Source organism: Pelecanus crispus, chromosome Z (assembly GCF_030463565.1).
Source record: "Pelecanus crispus isolate bPelCri1 chromosome Z, bPelCri1.pri, whole genome shotgun sequence".
Lineage (NCBI taxonomy): Eukaryota > Metazoa > Chordata > Aves > Pelecaniformes > Pelecanidae > Pelecanus > Pelecanus crispus.
This window is the reverse complement of record NC_134676.1, coordinates 37,755,092-37,773,145: the sequence shown is the minus strand read 5'-3', so window position 1 is coordinate 37,773,145 and position 18,054 is coordinate 37,755,092. Positions and strand designations below refer to the sequence as shown.

The window sequence follows — 18,054 nt, the reverse complement described above, 5'->3', positions numbered from 1 at the left end:
TCATTCTTGGCATTAAAATAGAGCTAAATGGAATATAATTTGTCACACACTAAGTATTTTAAAATTTTATTCATATTTATGTGTAACATCATGTCTCTTAAACATAGATAAAGAGATCAAGCAAGCTGTCACAAGTCAGTAAGAATCAACGAGACAATCCAAATCTGTCTGAAAGCAATGGAAAACCAAGTTTGAGCAGCACCTTCCCAGCTCTTTTGGCATCAAATACTGATCACTGGAAATTGCATTCAAGGTGGCACTGGTGATTTGGTTTTTGGAGAGACACTTTAAGATTCTGCAGGAACTGATGCTGGTGGTCCTGCTGGAGACAGCTGCAAAAGTCAACATCTTTTAGATCTGACACAGAGCAGAGGTTCTCAGCATTAAGGACCACATATCTGGAAAAAACCCAGATCAAGTAATTGCATCTGTCTTCTTAAATTGTTCCTAATGTAATGAACAAGTTACAGTGACCTTTAGAATGTCTAATGGATGATGCATTTGAGCTTTTTGAATATTTAAGCCACCATCCAAATTATGTCTCATTTGTTTATTCCTACCTTAGCCTGCGCATTAAACTGCATCATAATCAAGATGAATTTAAAAAAACTCAGCAACCTCATATGGTTAATTCCAGATCCCATTATTGTATTTTCTCTTAAATCTCAATGGTAGAAATAACTCTTTGCTGCTTCACTTGAACTGCTATGTTGGTCTGTTTTGTTTGTCTGATTCTTAAAAAAACTACTGCAGTATACCAAAAAGATTATTGCACTTCATCTGTGATCAGTATTATCCTACAGAAGACAAGTTTGTAAGCTTTGGAAATTTGGTGAGGTTTTGGGATGAATTTCTGTAAAAAGCTCTTAATGAATGCAGGAAATTTACACATACTTGAATTATTTAGTTTGTGACAGAGGGTCTTCCATTTAAAAAACCCAGGTATCTTGTCTTCTGAAAGCTTCTCAAAACATCCATTTATTTCAGTTCAAACCTTCCTTTTATGTTGTAATTCCAGACTCTTATTAGTTTGAAAGGTCTGTGTTTTTTTCGGTTGATGGGACTAATTTTGTGGCGCTGCTTTAAACCACTCTTTTGATCTTACTCTAAAATTAAATATAGCATGAGTCAGTGCTATGACCACTACCAAACACAAAGCCCAATATGTCAGCTATTCTTTGAAAGATTTTTGTTTCTATTGCAACCACTGAAAATTTTGAAACTCTGCTGATAGATGGGGTCTCTGGTCTATTGATCTGGGCGTGTTTTAGTCCATGGTATAAACACTTGGAGTGCACATCTGCAGGACTCTTTAACTGAGCAATGCTAGTTGGTACTATGCACATGAGAACCCAGCAATGTAAAAGGGAAATGACTCTATGATTTTCCTTTCCTTTCATTGGAAATGGCAGAGGTTAGTATTGACTTCAGTCCTAAAACATTTTTGTTGCCTTTTTCTCTTTCATTCTGCCTTCTCTGCACACCAGCTCTACACACAGTTAATCAGCAGATTGTAATGATTATTTCATAAATTCTCACCATTTCACATCTCACTATTTGAGGACAATTTTTACCTTATATTTATTTCCTTGAAATGTTCCACAAGGGTGGAGGAGATTACTTGAAAACTAGATTACTAAAGGGATGAAGACAAATAGCTTGTTATTCATCAAGTGCAAGGAATATGAGAAGGCTCAACATACAGATAGAGAAAAGGAAGAAAAGGGTAATTACTGTGCTATGGTATAGAAACAAAGATAATGTAATTTGTGAGAGGAGTCTGGTCAGTGGGAGACATTACATTTCCCTCCAGCTCTGCCTGGACAATGGCCTAGTCTGAAATAAATTGTGTAAGAAATCCAAGTTGTAGCAAATACCAAGTTTGACCTCTATCCCTGAGGCACTCCCAAGTGTTGCAAGTCACAGGGAGCAGAGGGTTTCAAGCTGAGGCTCCAAGCAATGTGATACCTGAAACTGCTGGGAAATTTGCAAGGACATTGGAGCTCATCCATCAAACCAACAATTGTTCCTAAGGCTGCTGACTTGCCAGCTTGCAGGTGTTCATAAGAACATTTATAAAAATGAGGCTGGTAGGCCACAGATTACAGCAAAATAAGCACCCCTGTTGACTTCAGGGCAGCTCATTGGGGTTACATTACAGCACTTAGATACAAGAAGCTTCAGAAGAGCAAATTATCAAATCTGAAAGAGAGTCATCTGAAAGAGAAAGTCATATTGCTCCATCCTGATGTTTTTTGGAAAGTGCAGTTACCCTGTAAGTAACAGTAATTGTCTGGATATACTATACCCAGATTTTTAAGTGGATTTCAATAATGATATCTCATACAGTATTTTTTTCTGTCATATCACTAGATGCTAGGCTGTGGTGGTTCTACTCTGACGTGGACCTCTCAAGCCTAGATAAAGAGGAGGAAAATTTGTACTTTCATTGAAGGGGACTGTCCTCTAAAGAGACTGGCATGCTATGATGACAACATTTACAATTGCCATATGTCTAATTAGTATTTTAAACATTACATTAGAAAAACACATTATTTAGTGTTCTGCAAACATGGCCAAAAAAGCTTTTGTCTTTTAAAGCTATACTCAATTCATATTTTCTTATCACTGTGTTCCCTAGCAGAAACTGGAATAAAAAAAAGCAGTTATCTTTAGCCTCCTTAATAAAGGTGTTTACAGTGTTCATTGTAACTATGCAGAACACAGGTAAAGCGCCCAGATTTCTCATCTTATATATTAAAAAACAAAACCACCTCAAAAACTCTCAAAGCTTTTCAAATTAATCATTTGTTACAAAATGCAAATTTGCATTACAAGTGATCATGACATACAGTAATGGTAACAAGACTGTTTCAAAAGGCATGGGTCAGCAAGTAGAATTTAACCCACTGCAAGTAAAACTGAAATATCAGATGATGTTTGAGGCTTGATAGTAAGCCAGTGCTTACAGTTGAAGGTAAAGCACATCTTTTGCATATTTTACAGCTAAAGCCCTAAGTCTGGTTAGATGTTGGCGTGACAGCAAATTGCAGTAGTTACACAGTGATACTGGTCTACATGCCATTTTAGCCTACAGTTTTGACTCTAGTGAAGACTCTGTACCATTGTGTATATGGTCACCTTTTATTTCCCAATATATGGAGTGGAGATAAGAAACATTGCTAACTTCAGGCACTTGTAAGATTTACTCATCACTGAGAATTTAAGGTAGTTTCTGAATATTAAGTTTTAATAGCCTCTTTAATGCAGGCTGCTGGAAACTTGTTATTATAGTTAATTTAGAGAAGCCTGTTTAATTTTTCTCAATATATTCCTCAAGAATGTATTACTCAGGTAATACAAACAGTTTCTGCCCCTCAGGCACTGTGATTTATATGCCATATGTTTTTTTTATCCTACAAACAAGTAAATGATGTAACATACTTTAATGGTGAAGACTGTATGAATGTTTTAATTTAACTCTATGTTGTCATCTCTTTCACCCTCTTTCACTTCTTACACATTGCAAAGTGTTGAAATAATTTTGATATTTCAAATGTCACCTGTTCCCAGCTGCAATTAGCATTTAAAAGCTTAACATCAATTTTCATTCAAATATGCCGCCTCTGTAGTCATGGTAACCTCCTCATCAGCTTTATCTTCTTTAGAAGGTACTGCTGTGGTACTTAGAGATATTGTCATTCAGGATTTTTCACTTGGCTCTCTCCTCCTTCCCTCTCCTGCACAAAAGACACTTCTGTGCTTGCCTTTACCAAGTTGAAGGTTTACAACAGCAAGAGAAGAGCCAAAACGTAAATACTGTAAAAAAAAAAAAGTTCTACTTCATGGAGCTTCCTGGAAATAGGAAGTGGTGAAGAGTGGCTTATGATTTCAGAGGGCTCATCATACATGGTGCAGTAAACTACATACAAGCTATTAGAAACTACATATTCAGTGTACGCAAAAATGAAAGCCTAGTCATTTATGCAAATGTGTGGATGCAGAATCCAGGTACTTGGCAAATGTCTCTTCTCTCTTCACTTAAGAAACATTGAACCAGATGCAAGCCAAAGATTGTTTAATTCAAATAATCTAATTATTCTGTATTTAATCAGGATATACTCTGACATTTAATTTTGTGAGAAAAATATGGAATTTATTTTATTGCTAGTTATCCCCCTTATACTAATTGAACCCTGCTTTTTTGTTCCTGTCATCATTTTTATGCAGCATTTATGTGAGAAGAGGTCAGCTAATTCAAAATGCTTAAGTTATTGGCAGATATACCCATCTGTGAGCCACATCATTCTTGTTACAGATTTTATTGTCCTTGGCTTGCAATACATGTTTATTGTTGGGAGAAAAATTGTTACAAGTACAGAGAAACAGATAGATATTACAATTCAGATACATGGACTTTTGGTTAGTAGATAATGTAATTATAGGGGATTTTCCACATCTTCTCCCTGTGGTCATTCACAAAACTCACCTGCTTCCACTTTTATTTCAGAAATTGATAGAAGCTGGGGTACTACACATATCCCAGCCTGCCTCTGGCCATCCGTGAAGCCATGAAAACATCTTTTAGGTATCTTTTTCAAGTGGCCACTTCTCACAGACTGCAAGCCAACAATTTGTCAGCCACAAGGAATTGTATAAGCATGCTTACCTTTAGTCCCTGTCATCACTGTATAGCAGGCGGACGTTGGATATTTGAGGTGTAGCCACTTCACCAGTGTCTTGCCTATGTGGATACAGACAGTAAGTCTGCATTTCAACTAATTCTTACCTATGTGGTGGCTCTAGAATGATGGTTAAAACAATCACCACATGTGTCTGCATCATCCTGAACCTGAACAACGCAAGTCTGGGTAATCAACAGGCTCCCTCTATCAGCTGTCAGCCACTAATGAGAACCTCCCAATGTGTAATGTGAAATAAATGTAAACCACCTGTGCAAACTATGGCTTTGAAGGGCACTTGGTATCTATGAGTCAGCCATGGCTCTCACTGGAAATGTTGAAGTTTTGGAAATATCTTCTGAACCTTTTGCATCTCTTACATGTCCATGTAGTCTCTAAGATGCCTATTTTGTTTTGGTGTATCTGGTTTTGCCATCTCGTAACTCTTTAGAAGAACATACAGGTTTCCAATCAACACTGGGGCAACCCAAACAGCCCAGGTCCTGCAAACTGCCAGTGTGGAGACACAAATAGACTATGCACCCCAGGCCTACCCAGACAATCCTTATTTTTCATGTGATATCCTAATAATAACTTTGAAGACACTTACAATGCCTGTGTTTTATCACTTAACGAAAGCTCTTACAACTTTGCATTCTTCATGAAGCACCAAGTAACAGTTATTTTCTGTTTGCCATGTGATGAAATCAGAGTTCAAAATGAAGAAGGTAGAAGTCGTAGAAACCAAAGTTATTCTTTAGCCCAAAGACACTGAGAGTTCACCCTTTACAGTAAACTTTTTCAGAATGTGAAAAGGCTATCACTGAAGCAGATTAGCGCTAGTGAGCTGTTTACCACACTCTTCCCAGATCTCAACCGCTGTCCCATCCATCCCATCCAACCTGCCTGAATCTCCCTGCTCTCACCTGGGCTCTGCATTTCTCAAGGATTTCCACATGGAGGTCTTTCCCAGCTGCCCTGACCCAATGAGAGTCTTCCTGGGGTGCTGGCCCGCCTACACTATATTACTTCCGTTTATCCACAATTGCCATGTGGGTTTTTCTAAGCATGGCATGGAGTAGGAGTGGAAGCAGTATTTTCAATGAGCAGCACCTGTATGCTCTAGCGCATCTACAGCATGTAGCACCAGGAACTAGCTGTGATAGACCTGCATTGTAACAGTTCTATTGTATTTGAATCTCAGAGCAATTACTTAAGGAAGCACAATTTATTGGGGAAATACCTATGTTGAAAGACAGAGACCAAAATAGAAAGGGACGGTTCTGGCTATGAACTTCCCATTTTCTCAGGGGTTCAGTGCGTCTTTATTGTTCTCTGTGACAATTTTGAAATACAGTTTGAAGAAATTTCTGTTCATGAGTAAATTAATGATGAAAAAAACCAATAAAATAAAAAAAACCCAAAAATAAAAAACCCAATAACTTTATAGTGGACACATTGCCTTCCTTAAAAGCAAAACCAAAATGCAAGGTCCTTTTCTTTCATTTCCCAATTTCCCTTCAGAAAGCATTTGGAATAAAGGGTATTTTGATCAGAAGACCTCTCCTTTTTAAAACTACGCCGCCCCCCGAGGCTTTTTGTTTTTGCTAGAAGCGCTGAATTTTACCCCAAGTAATCTGCGCCAGCTAACCCAAGATAAAGGGGAACAAGAAGAAGAAGAAGAAGAAAAAAGCCACACCACCCTCGTTTGGCCCCTAACCAAACTATCCGTGCCAGCGTGGAGGGACGGGGGTGCTGCCCGGGGCGGGGCCGAGCGGGGCGGGGCGGGGCCGAGGAGAGTGGGGCGGGGCCGAGGAGAGTGGGGCGGGGCCGAGCGGGGAGGGGCGGGGCCGAGGGGAGTGGGGCGGGGCCGGGCTGAACGGGGAGGGGCGGGGCCTAGCGGAGAGGGGCGGGGCCGAGCGGCGCGGGGAGGGGCGGGGCCGAGGGGAGCGGGGCGGGGCCGAGGGGAGCGGGGCGGGGCCGAGAGGAGCGGGGCGGGGCCGCGCGGATCCCGGGGCCGCCGCCCGCCGCAGACGGCGCGGCGAGGGGCCGTGGCGGTGGCCGCCGGTGCCGGTTGCCGTGCCCGTACCGGTTGCCGTGCCCGTGCCCGTACCGGTACCGGTTGTCGTGCCCGTGCCAGCCGGGCGCCCGCGGGCCGGCGCGCAGCAGCGCAGCGCGCCTCGGGGTGAGCGTCGCCGGTGTACGCGGGCGGGGCTTGGGCTGCGGCGGTGCTGGGTCTCCCCTCCCCAAATGGCCGCCCCCATGGGCGGTACCCGGCTGCTGAGGGGTGCCCGGTGCCCCGAGCCAGCCGGTCAGTGCCTCCGCAGTTGGGGCTGGGAGACTCGGCGGGGCTGGACCGGCTCCCCTTTCGGAGGGGGGAAAAAGTTGGCGCGGTGCGGAGGGGCGCGGAGCAGAGCGGTGCGAACTTGGGCTGAGTTAGGCGAGGCTCCGCCACCTCTCCGCGGGGGGACGGGGGAGATGGGGCTGCGCCGCGCGGGGTGCCGGGGGGCTGCGCCGCGCCGGGGGATGGACGGGGTCCGCGGCGGGGGCGGCGGTGTCGGGAGCGGGCTGCCTGGGCGCTGCTGTGCGAGTTTCGGGGCAGGGGAGCGCCCGGGCGCCTTCCCCATTTCCCCTTGGCGTGATTTGTAGCGGTGTGGGGTGATCGGCCCGTCCGCCGCAAATCGCGCGCGGTAGCGGCGGTGCCGTTCCGATATCTTTCCAGCTTAATGTTTTTATGGCAGTTCGGTGAGCAGTAACTCTAGGGTGGAAAATGAAATATCTCCGCTGTGGTGCTGTATCTTGCAGATGCAGTATGTCTCTATGACATCTTCTTAGAATGGAAGCTGTTCGTAAAAATCAGGAGAAACTGCACGTGACCTAATAACTTTTATGTAAATAACTGCATGTAATGGTTGTAATTCTCTATTTGACAATGCAAAATCAATGTTCTGCTGATTAATAGATTGTTCAGTATTCAGCTATTACTACAAATTACTTGAGTAAGTGGTGTAACCAAGTATTTTTTGACTGTAATAGTAAGGACTAATAATCAATTTTATTTAGAAAGTATTTATATTTTGTGCCATATAAAATGCCACTTACTATGCCTAATGCATATGTAACTGATTTCTGCGTTACATATAGTCTTCAAATTCAGTACCCAAAGCACCTGTTATTATTTAGAGGTTTTTTCCTGTTTTAAAAGTGCTGTAGGTCTAATATGCTCAGCTCTGGCATACATGAATAGTCCTTCTCACATAGTTTAATTTCTCACCATTTCATTTGTTTCAGGATCAACTCTTGTGTAAATTTAAAGTATTTTCTTAAGGATCTGTAAGAGGAGCACTTTTAAAAGATACTTACCACATAGGTATTCTTAGTAACTTCCTACGTTTATCGCTGAATGCATGACATAAACCAAAACAAAACCAGAGTTGAATGAAAATTTTGTCTTAGCTAGTCCAAGGTAGTGTCCTAGGTCTGATCAGAGGCAAGCTGAGTTCTCTGTGTAAACTTGAGTCAATTTTGCAGAGGAATTAAAGAAACTGTGGATATGTTAGTTCTTCATTTAGATCCTGTTCCAACAAGATAGTGTTTTACCTACATTAATGACTGTCACTTTATGCATGCATAACATCTCAGTTAGTACTGCCTCAGCTGCCTAAAGGTCTGATGAGATGCTTGTTAGCACTTTGATTGCTTTTTCATATGTTATTGCCCCTGCATTTGGGATTTGGATGTTACATGATCATGGTGGAAGGTAATTACAGAAGGTAATAATCTTTGGTGTGTCCATTGAAATAGTAGTTTCTTCATTTTTACACAACATTTGGGGACAGTTTTTACCTTCCACTAGGATTTTTTGTCAGCAGCTGGGGAGAGCAGTGGCTCAGAGGCATATGAGAGGCATGAAATGATCTGAGTATTGATAGACTGTTATCCGCAGGGTTACTGCTGAACCAAACATATCATTGCTGTGTCTGATGGGATGTGACAGGGTTTTATGTTACAGTTGGTAATATTCTGCTTTAAATTCTAAATTTAGCCCAGCCTGTAAAATGCTTTTTAGAAGCTTCTAATCACATGCTGTTTCACTAATATTAATAATACCTGTTTGTCCTTTTAAGACTAATGAAGAAAATACTTCCTATGAAGAGTAAAAAGTACTCAATTCTGGGAAAACTCTTAAAGCACTTCTAACTTCAAAGTGGAAGAAAAGTATGAAGGAACAATCCATCTGACTCCCTCAGCATCTCTCACAGAACACAAAATGGCTCTTCAGAAAAAAACTGTTGCTGGTGTCTTGGAGGAGTGGTGTTTAGAGGAACCTCTGTTCGGTTGCAAATGGCACCAGAATGTTAGGAAAAAATTGAGACTGATACGAATTATAGGGCTTCTTGTCAGTGTAGTGGCCATTAGTACTTTCTCTCTTTCAATTAGTGCCTTTTTCAAGATGGAACCACATAGCATGGTGTTGGCCAGCAGCCTAGATAGCCAAAAGCTGGTGCATGGGCACCAAAGAACTCTGTTGGATTTCACGGAGCAGAATGAAAATGGCACTCCAGACCCACACACTTCTATGAAATATGAAGCTGAGCACGACAATGCAACAGATGATCATGCCAAGGGAGAGTACCCCAAGGACCTTTTCTCTCTTGAGGAGAGAAGAAAGGGAGCGGTGATCCTCCATGTAACTGGAATGATTTACATGTTTATAGCCTTAGCCATAGTCTGCGATGAGTTCTTTGTTCCTTCCTTGACTGTCATCACTGAAAAACTGGCCATATCTGATGATGTGGCAGGGGCAACCTTCATGGCTGCTGGTGGGTCAGCCCCAGAACTCTTCACTTCTTTAATAGGAGTGTTCATATCCCACAGCAATGTCGGCATTGGTACAATAGTGGGATCTGCCGTGTTCAATATCCTGTTTGTTATTGGAATGTGTGCTTTATTTTCTACAGAGATCTTGAACCTTACTTGGTGGCCACTCTTTCGAGATGTGTCCTTTTACATCATTGACTTGATCTTGCTAATCATCTTTTTTCTGGATAACTTGATCATGTGGTGGGAAAGCTTAACACTCCTGACAGCGTATTTTTGCTATGTGACTTTCATGAAGTTCAATGTTCAAGTAGAAGAATGGGTGAAGAAATTTTTAAACAGGAACAAGGTTGAGAAGGTAACAACAGCAGACGCTGAAGGAAAGGTTGGTCAATTTTTAATTAGCGTATATGTAATAATGACCTTGTAAGTGCTGAGTAAGTGCTATATTGTAAAGATTCTAATATAGTACAGTAAGCAGTATAGAAAAGTTCCATGTTTTGCTAAAAGGTCTTTTTGTTTAATCAGTCCAATAGGATTGAAAATATAAACCATGAGGTAGCCTTCTAGTAAATCAATAGCTTTTAACTCCAGAATGATCCTAATCACACAGAAAGCAAGAAAAAGTGCCAGTAAAAAGACAGAAAACTTTACTCAGCATTTTGGCACATGAGGTCTGAGATATAGCTGCTATTTTTTCCCTAGGCTTTTGGATTAAGCAGTAACAGCATCTGGGATGGATCTTGTGACAAAATTTGGCTTTTTAAAAACTTTTAATGCACGTTCTTCCTCAAAAAAGCAAATCACTCGGAACAGTATACAAAGGTATTTTTATACATGTTTTTCATCTACAGATGCTGATATACAGTATTAATTTCCAGTTGCAGTGGCAATTACGTGAAAAGTATCTCTGGAAAAACAGTGACCACAACGGTAAAAGGCAGAGGTCCTCTGTTTAAGTAGGATGGTTTCCCGTTCACAGTATTTGCAACTAAGCAAACTAATTTTTGGCCTGATACCTGGCCACAAGTAGAGAAGGGAATTTATGCACAGAAGGCTCCGTGGGTCTTCAGCAATTACTATCTTTTAAGCAGCTGTCTTTTTAAAGCAGGCTGTATTTAAGGGACTTACAAAGCTGAACCCATAAATACTTATGTATGTAACAGTATGTTAATTGGATGTTCAATACTGAAATTGAAATGTCTGGTTTTATATGACAGTAGGGTTATTCATCAGATAAGGTTTTATTATCCAGTAATTATTGAGAGTATCAGGGAACTGTTCACTGTTTTGTATCTTTAACAGCCCTGTATGAGTCGTTCAGAAGAGACACAATCCAATGATATAAGTGTACAGGCATATAAACAGGAGGATAGAGACGGAGCACATGTAACTACAGAGAGGGGCTGCCTGCCTGTGACTCAACAGAAAACTGATTATTCTGCCTATATGCCTAACTTTGAAGAAAGAGATTGATATTTTAGCAGTACAGACTGGTGCTTCAAGTTTTAGGACAAGCCACAAAAAAGTCTACCAAAAATAACACCATAAAATTATCTTTTTTTTTTAAATTTTCTAACCAAGTTTAACATCTATACACTTACTTGTAATTTTATATGTTCCTTTTTGTTCCATTCCTTTTTTCAAAATCAGCATGCATATCTTCATCTTTCTCAAAATGCATAATTGTGATTTTATAAATAAATGAAAAGAAGGGTCAACACCAACAAAATATTTGCCCTAGTGAATGAAGGGCTTCTTTAACTACATTAGTTGGTTTCTAAAGAATGTAGTATTTCACAGTGCGTTTTAAGTACTTCGACAGTTTGTGGTAAATGTGTGTAATGATAGAAAGAGGCTATGGTATATGAAGCAACCGTTTAATGTGCATTCATCTGTCCGTAAACTGGATTTGAAGGAGATTGCTATTCTACCCTTAATTGGTTTAGTGGTGGACCTGGTAATGTTAGGTTAATGGTTGGATGGCATGATCTTAAAGGTCTTTTCCAACCTAAACGATTCTGTGATTCTGTGTGAGTCTATAACTGGTCTTAAACAATAGTCAATACGAAAAGCAGCTGCCTTGAGTTGGGTTGTCCAGGCTATAGGGTGGGGTAGAGTAGCTATATACCGTGGTAAGCGCTCAAGTATTTTCAATGTGATAGAAGAATCATTTCTGAGCCATATTGGACATAATAAATGTTTTATATTTATGTTTTATATTTATGCTTTAGGAGCACTCAGTTATTGTTTGATATATTAATTACTTTTTCTGAGAGTTTATTCATATTATAGGTGCCCAGAATTCGGATAGGGATGAAAAAATCAGAAAACTGGCTACTTTTCCTGAAAATACAAGCATTGAATCATATGTTTCATGAAGATATTTTTCATTCATTAACTTGAAGTTAATTAATATGGTAAAATAATATATTCATAAATCATTGAGAGGTAGAGGGGGATGAAAATGATGCTCTATTTTTGTTGCAGTGTAGCTAGTATGTATTTTCTGCTTGCTGGGAAAAATTAGATTCTGAAGGTATCAGATTATGTATTTCTTCTATAAGCCATGCTGTGAAGACAGAGTTTTGAATATTTATCTAACACTTTGAAATTATAACTCATTATGAATTATTTTACTATTCAGCTGAACAGCATTTAGCAGGATGAATGAGCTGATTTTCTGATAGCAAAGATGTCACTGATTATGTTCTTTGGAAAGAATCTCACTGAAGTTATGTGTTCATTTATTTACCATTATTAGATAATTTTGTTGCTTTTCAAATTAAAAAAAAAAAAAAGAAAAAAGAAAAACTATGATATGTCATCTGAAGCCTGACAGAAATTCCTAGGATTTTCAGCTTGAAAGTTATTGCCTAAAGCAAAGAATAACATGTTTTTGTAGTCTGAGATCTGGTGCCTCGTACCGAACACAATGCACATGGGTGTTTATTTCCTAGCCAGTGGGGATTGTAAGTATTGCAGAAGTGATAGTCTTAGCTTTTGGTGGCAAAGAATTCTTCATTTGTATAGTGTTAGCTGTTAACCCAGATTGCCTCCAGTCATCAAGAGCGTGCTATGTCAATGCAAAATAACATTGTATATAATCAAATTAGTATATCAAATGCAGAATTTGCAGTCTCGGTTGTTTCTAATGGAAACTTTTTCACTCTTTGTTTCCACATTAGGGCAAAGAACTGCTAGGCAGCTCTCTGGAATCAGTAGGTTAGAGTGTCTTGAAAGAACTTTATTTCAGGAGTGTATAGGAAATAATCTTCTTTCCTCTAACCAACACTCTTTCTGCCTATCTGTTGTTGATTCTACTGTTGCCAAACTGGCAAGTGTTCTGCTAAAAAAACGTGCCTGCTGTATTTATCTTTAAGACTTTGTGTTGTAATCTGAAAGCAGCTCAACAAAGTTGAGAGGTCTAAATGAGGCATCATAAAGCTGGATAGTTGAAGGGTTAGGTGGCTTATTAGCAAACAAGTATCAAAAAGTAAAAATCTGATCAGATGAAAAACCTCTTGAGATACTAAAATGTATTTTAATGTTAACTTCAGTAATTTTATTATCGGTCACCTTGAAAGGTTGAAGTAAGTTTTACATTCTCAAGAAGGACAGTATTTCCCATGAGAAAAAGGTCTTAGATACAAAATTATTTCTGCTTAGCTGTCATTTGCTGTAGATGTATTCATTGGGTTACTAGAATGCACATGTATTTCTAAATGGTTTTTAGATTCCTTTCTCTATTCCACATTTTTAAGAATTAAAGCACTTTTTTGTAACTAGGAAACTGAATATTCAAACTTAACTACTTTTTCTGATCTTATTTTCTTTTGCGTGTCAGTTACTTGTACAAATGTGAATGCAGACAGAGTACTCAATATGAATTTCATTCTGCTCACTATTTTCCTTCACAAGCTTTCAAACAAATACAGCCTGGGTTCTTAAAGGGTACAGGTTGAGCAAATCTGGTAGCTTGAATTTTGGCAACAATTTGGTGGCACTGATGAGAACAGACTACAAGCTTTTTCATTTAGAGTTCATGGGGTACATCAGCAAGGTGCTGTTTGAACTGTGGATAGTCTCATGCCCCGTCTCACCCTCAAGGAAAGCCTGATGGCAGTCTGATACTGATGAACTCCAGAGATCACTGTGACAAGGATGGAAAAAAGGAGGAAAGGTGAAAAAGCAAGACAGCATGAAAAGAGAGAATAAAAACCAGATGGCTAAGTTCTACAATGTAGGGTGGCATATGGCATATGCAGACCAAGATGGGTTCCTGACAAGTGACTGTGAGCCCTGTGGGCTGCCCTAAATGGGCCCTACGGTAGGTAGTGTGGTCCCACCACCAGATACCTCCAACAGTCCCTTCCAGCGTAACTTATTCTGTGGTATGATCTTCAGGTTCTATGTAGTTATCCTGCAAAGAACAGGTGATTTTTTTCAGACTGGGGAGGAAACTGTGCTATTAATTCTACATCTTCCTCAGTTGAATGAAGATGTAAACACAGAAGCTTGAAATTGAGTATAATGGACAGGAAGAGGAAAATGGAAAAAGCTGATGTACAAATTTCTTAAATAAGACTTTTTTGACCTTCTGCTAAGGTTTCAGTCTTTTCTTCATAGTCTGTACTGGTGAAGGCATATTGAATATATTAGATCATGGTGGAACATCATGTGAAATTACATTTCAGGTTTTAAGTACTTTTTTTCCTTTAGTGTAGCATGGAGATCATTGCAGACATACTTGAATCTGATCGCTCAGTAAATAACTGAAAACAGTTCTGTTTGGCAACTAGGAGAACAGAATGTGGGTGGCACCGGGATATTGTGCAATGACATCTGTTTCACTGACAGTACCATTTTAGATAAATAGCTTATGGTATATACAAGACAGTTATAGTTTTCCTGCATTTACAGAGAACTGCATTTGGAAAATGAGCTATTTTTACCAACAAGACATAGTTTGACATTATTTTATTGCCAATTTTGTTGTTTTAAGAAGCTTGAATAGCTTGTGTGTGATATTTTAAGATCTACACTGATTTCAAGTGTTGCCACATTGTATTTAATGGCAGTATTTGCATTCTGGTTGTTAACAGTATTTCTAGGTACTTCTCTATGTGGTGGCTGTATTAACACTGCACAGATACAGTCACTGTTATAATGTATGATCTAATATGTGTTTGTTTAAGGAAAAATGCAAATTACCTGCATGCATAAAAAAAACCCCTGGAATCTGCAAAAGGTCTGAGTTTGTAGATTGTTTGAACTCCTGAACAATTATTTTTCAGCCTTTCTTAATGTTGAATCCACAGACCCACTACACAGTAACTCTGTCAACAGAATAGCCTTTCTTCTCTCACCACCACCAAAAGATATTTTAAAACAGTGTTTCATAGTTCTCAGGGAGATTGGAGTCCTAGTCTACAGACATTTCACAGTTGGTCTACTTGTGCAAGCATGCGTGTGAATATAGAACTATGAGTATCTGGATCTTGCATACCAACGTATACAAGATGGTTGTGTTGGTTTAAGTACCTGTTTGGAACATGAGCATCATCACTGTCCTTGCACCATGTTTTGTTTTGATAAAAGCTTGGTTTTCTGTTAAATTTTATCTGCTTTTATTATCTCAAAAAATTTCAGGTTACTTCTGTGTTAACTTAATGTTACTCCAGTAGCAATAACTGTTAGTTAATTTGCCTTGAGTATTTAACATTGTTGGTTCAGTTTAGGGCTATTACTGACATACCCAAAGGCTGATACTTTATATATGCAACCATTAGTACAGTGTAATGAATACCATTCTCAGTTTATTTTAGCACCTCTCAGTAATTTATTGACTGCAAAACAATGATTATAGTGGTTTTCACCACTGGAGTCTCTTGGTTTTGTATGTATGTACCCTGGTAATGAGCAGAAAGTGACAGCATGGAAATGCAGTAGAGATTGAATGTTCTTAAATCACGGCCATCCACTAAGATTCATTAAGCAACCCTTGCTAATTGTGCTGGGAAAAGGAAGGCTAAAACTGCACCACCTTTAATTAACAGCAAGGGGACAACATATGCTTTTTATTTTTAAATACATCAATGGATATGTAATTAAAAAGAAGTCCAATGATACTTCTTAGAGGCTGCACAAACCCAGCTGTGCTGGCAAACGTTCACCATGCTGTATTTCAGAACAACTCCAGACATGATTAAATTTGTTGTGCTAGAAGCTGTACAGAGAGAGGAATATGCAGTCCCAAAGTCTGGAGACTTTATAAAGGTTTTTCCTTCTGTCATCTCAGTCTTGGTACTTTGTTCCAGGTCCTCAACAGGATGTGGGAGCTACAGGAGACTGTAGGTGGAATTTCAATCCCCAAATCAGTATACCAGACCTCAAAATATCTGCCTGCTTGAGGGTACTTAAACTCTGAAGGAGCTTCACTTTTAAACAGAGAAGATCTTCAGATGCCATAGTTTTGCTTCCAGGCTTGCTCAGAAATGCCAGACCCATGTGGAGCAGCATGGCACTGCTTTTCCATCTAACTCCCATTCCTCTACTTTTTTTCGCAAGCTAGTTCTCCAAATTTACCTCCCAGACTAATATTTAGTAAAATCCAGTGGCTTTTACAAGCTCTTCAGATTCTGATGGTGGAAGTGCTCAACTTTTATGCAATTATATACAGATGTCCCACATTCATTGCTCTCTTTATGTGATGCCCCACTCATCATATAGAAGTTTTGGGTGGCAAGGCACAGCTGACTCCCCTACTTTTTCTGGTCTTGTTCTAAAAGGCAAGAGTGAGTCTTCCACACCATGTTTTTAAAGGGTGGGTGTAGGTACCTATGTTTTCTAAAGTGTGGGATATGGGTGGTGGAAGCTGCCATAGGACAGTGCTTGTTGCAGCACTGAGGGTGCCACGGTACAGTGATGTTTTGGGCACTGCTGACTTCAGGGTGGCCTTGGCCTTTCCGAGTAGTGGCTCTCCCTAGGCAGCCAGCACTACGCTGCCAGGGCCACATGCCAAAAAATTAGGTTTGATGAAGTGCTTCTGCTCTGTTAATGGTCTGGGTTTTTGTTGGTTTTATTAGCAGGAGTCAGTTTTCCACTGCCAGCTGTAGAGGTGAGAAAACAGCCCGTTTGGGGTCCTTTCTCCTTCTGAAATTGTTTCCAAGAATTCAGGCATTTTGCTTTTTTAACTGTAGAATAAGTTTATAACCAATTTGAATTTGTTACTGCATAATAGATAGTACGTTCATACTGAAGAAGGTCCGATGACAAAAGTGATGTAGAAGTGGAAAAGTGTAATGGTCAGGACAGTTCTTAAAAATAAGGTACGTGCCCATACTTGTCTGGTGTTTGTTGAAAGCCAGGCTTTTTAGCCATAGAAATTAGAGACCTTCTGTGCAGCAAGCTTTTGAAAGGGCTAAACCTAAAGTGGACAGTCTGGGTTCCTGTTCTCTGTCACTTGTGGTTGGACATTTGTATATTTTATAAAGATGGTGTAAGGCAACGTGGGATTTGGACATTTATTAACCTTTTATCCCTTAAGTACAGACAACAAATGTGCAAAACCAGTGAGTGCTTTCTGGTAAACAGCAATCACTACAGTACCAGTATTTCGAAACTCAGATAGCTTCCCTTGGTCCTTTTGACCAAAATTCAAAATCTCATTTAGTCAGCAAAGCAAATAAATATGGAGACAAAGGAAGTGTGAAAGTTTACACTTTAAAAGATCTATGTGGGATGAATGAGTGTTAAAAGTGTTTTATACACAGGGTATAGAACAGATGGGAAGATGTATTAGAGATGAGTATAAGGAAACAGCTGTCATACCTGTAACAATTGATTAAGACACCTCTTATCTATTTAGCAACCTTTTTTCCTATTTATTTTATAAACTTTAATATGAAGAATAAGACTTCCTAATTTCTCCCCAGTCATCTCCAATGTTTTGCCAAACCTGCAAACTATGACTAGTGTGGTGTTACTAATTCTGCAGAATAAAGAATGGTGTTTCCTTCACCTTAACCTGGATTAGCCATATTCCATTGTATTTCAGCCAGCTCTTATTTAAATATCAGTTTTTATTATTTAACTTTGGCTGGTTCTGTTAATCTGTGCAGCAGTAAGTGTCCTATTGGCACAAACTAGAGATTCAAATTCTTTCTTGGCACTGCCAGCTTTTTTAGAACCAAAAATGACAAGATAGAGTAAAATCAGATAATTGTAATTAATTTATTATGCACAGATCAGTAGTTATGCATCACAAGGTGAGATAGAGGTGGTTTAGAAAAAGAAGGGTGACTGGTTTTGTGATTTTAATACAAAACCCCACATTAAGTACTTCTCTTGAAAATCATTCTCTTCCTTTATCAGTACAAACCAAATACCTTAGTAATACTTAGCTGTGCATTTCAAAATTCTGGCAATTTGGATTGTCAATGAGAACCTCTTCTTACAGAATGCTCTTGACTCTGTATTGTTGTGTTTTAACACAGACACAAATGTTTTAACTATTATTAATTTTCATACAAAAGTACCGAGATGATAA

The 18,054-nt window shown here is 39.5% G+C and overlaps 1 protein-coding gene across 2 annotated transcripts in view; it reads left to right on the top strand.

The window, feature by feature from the left end:
• The first annotated feature begins 8,952 nt into the window (after positions 1-8,952).
• SLC24A2 (solute carrier family 24 member 2) overlaps positions 8,953-18,054 on the top strand; it is a 112,072-nt gene continuing 102,970 nt past the window's right edge. For both annotated transcript variants that reach the window (XM_075726550.1, XM_075726548.1), the window contains exon 1: positions 8,953-9,888. In XM_075726550.1, coding sequence (XP_075582665.1) covers positions 8,953-9,888 — 936 coding nt within the window. The remainder of the gene's footprint in view (positions 9,889-18,054) is intronic.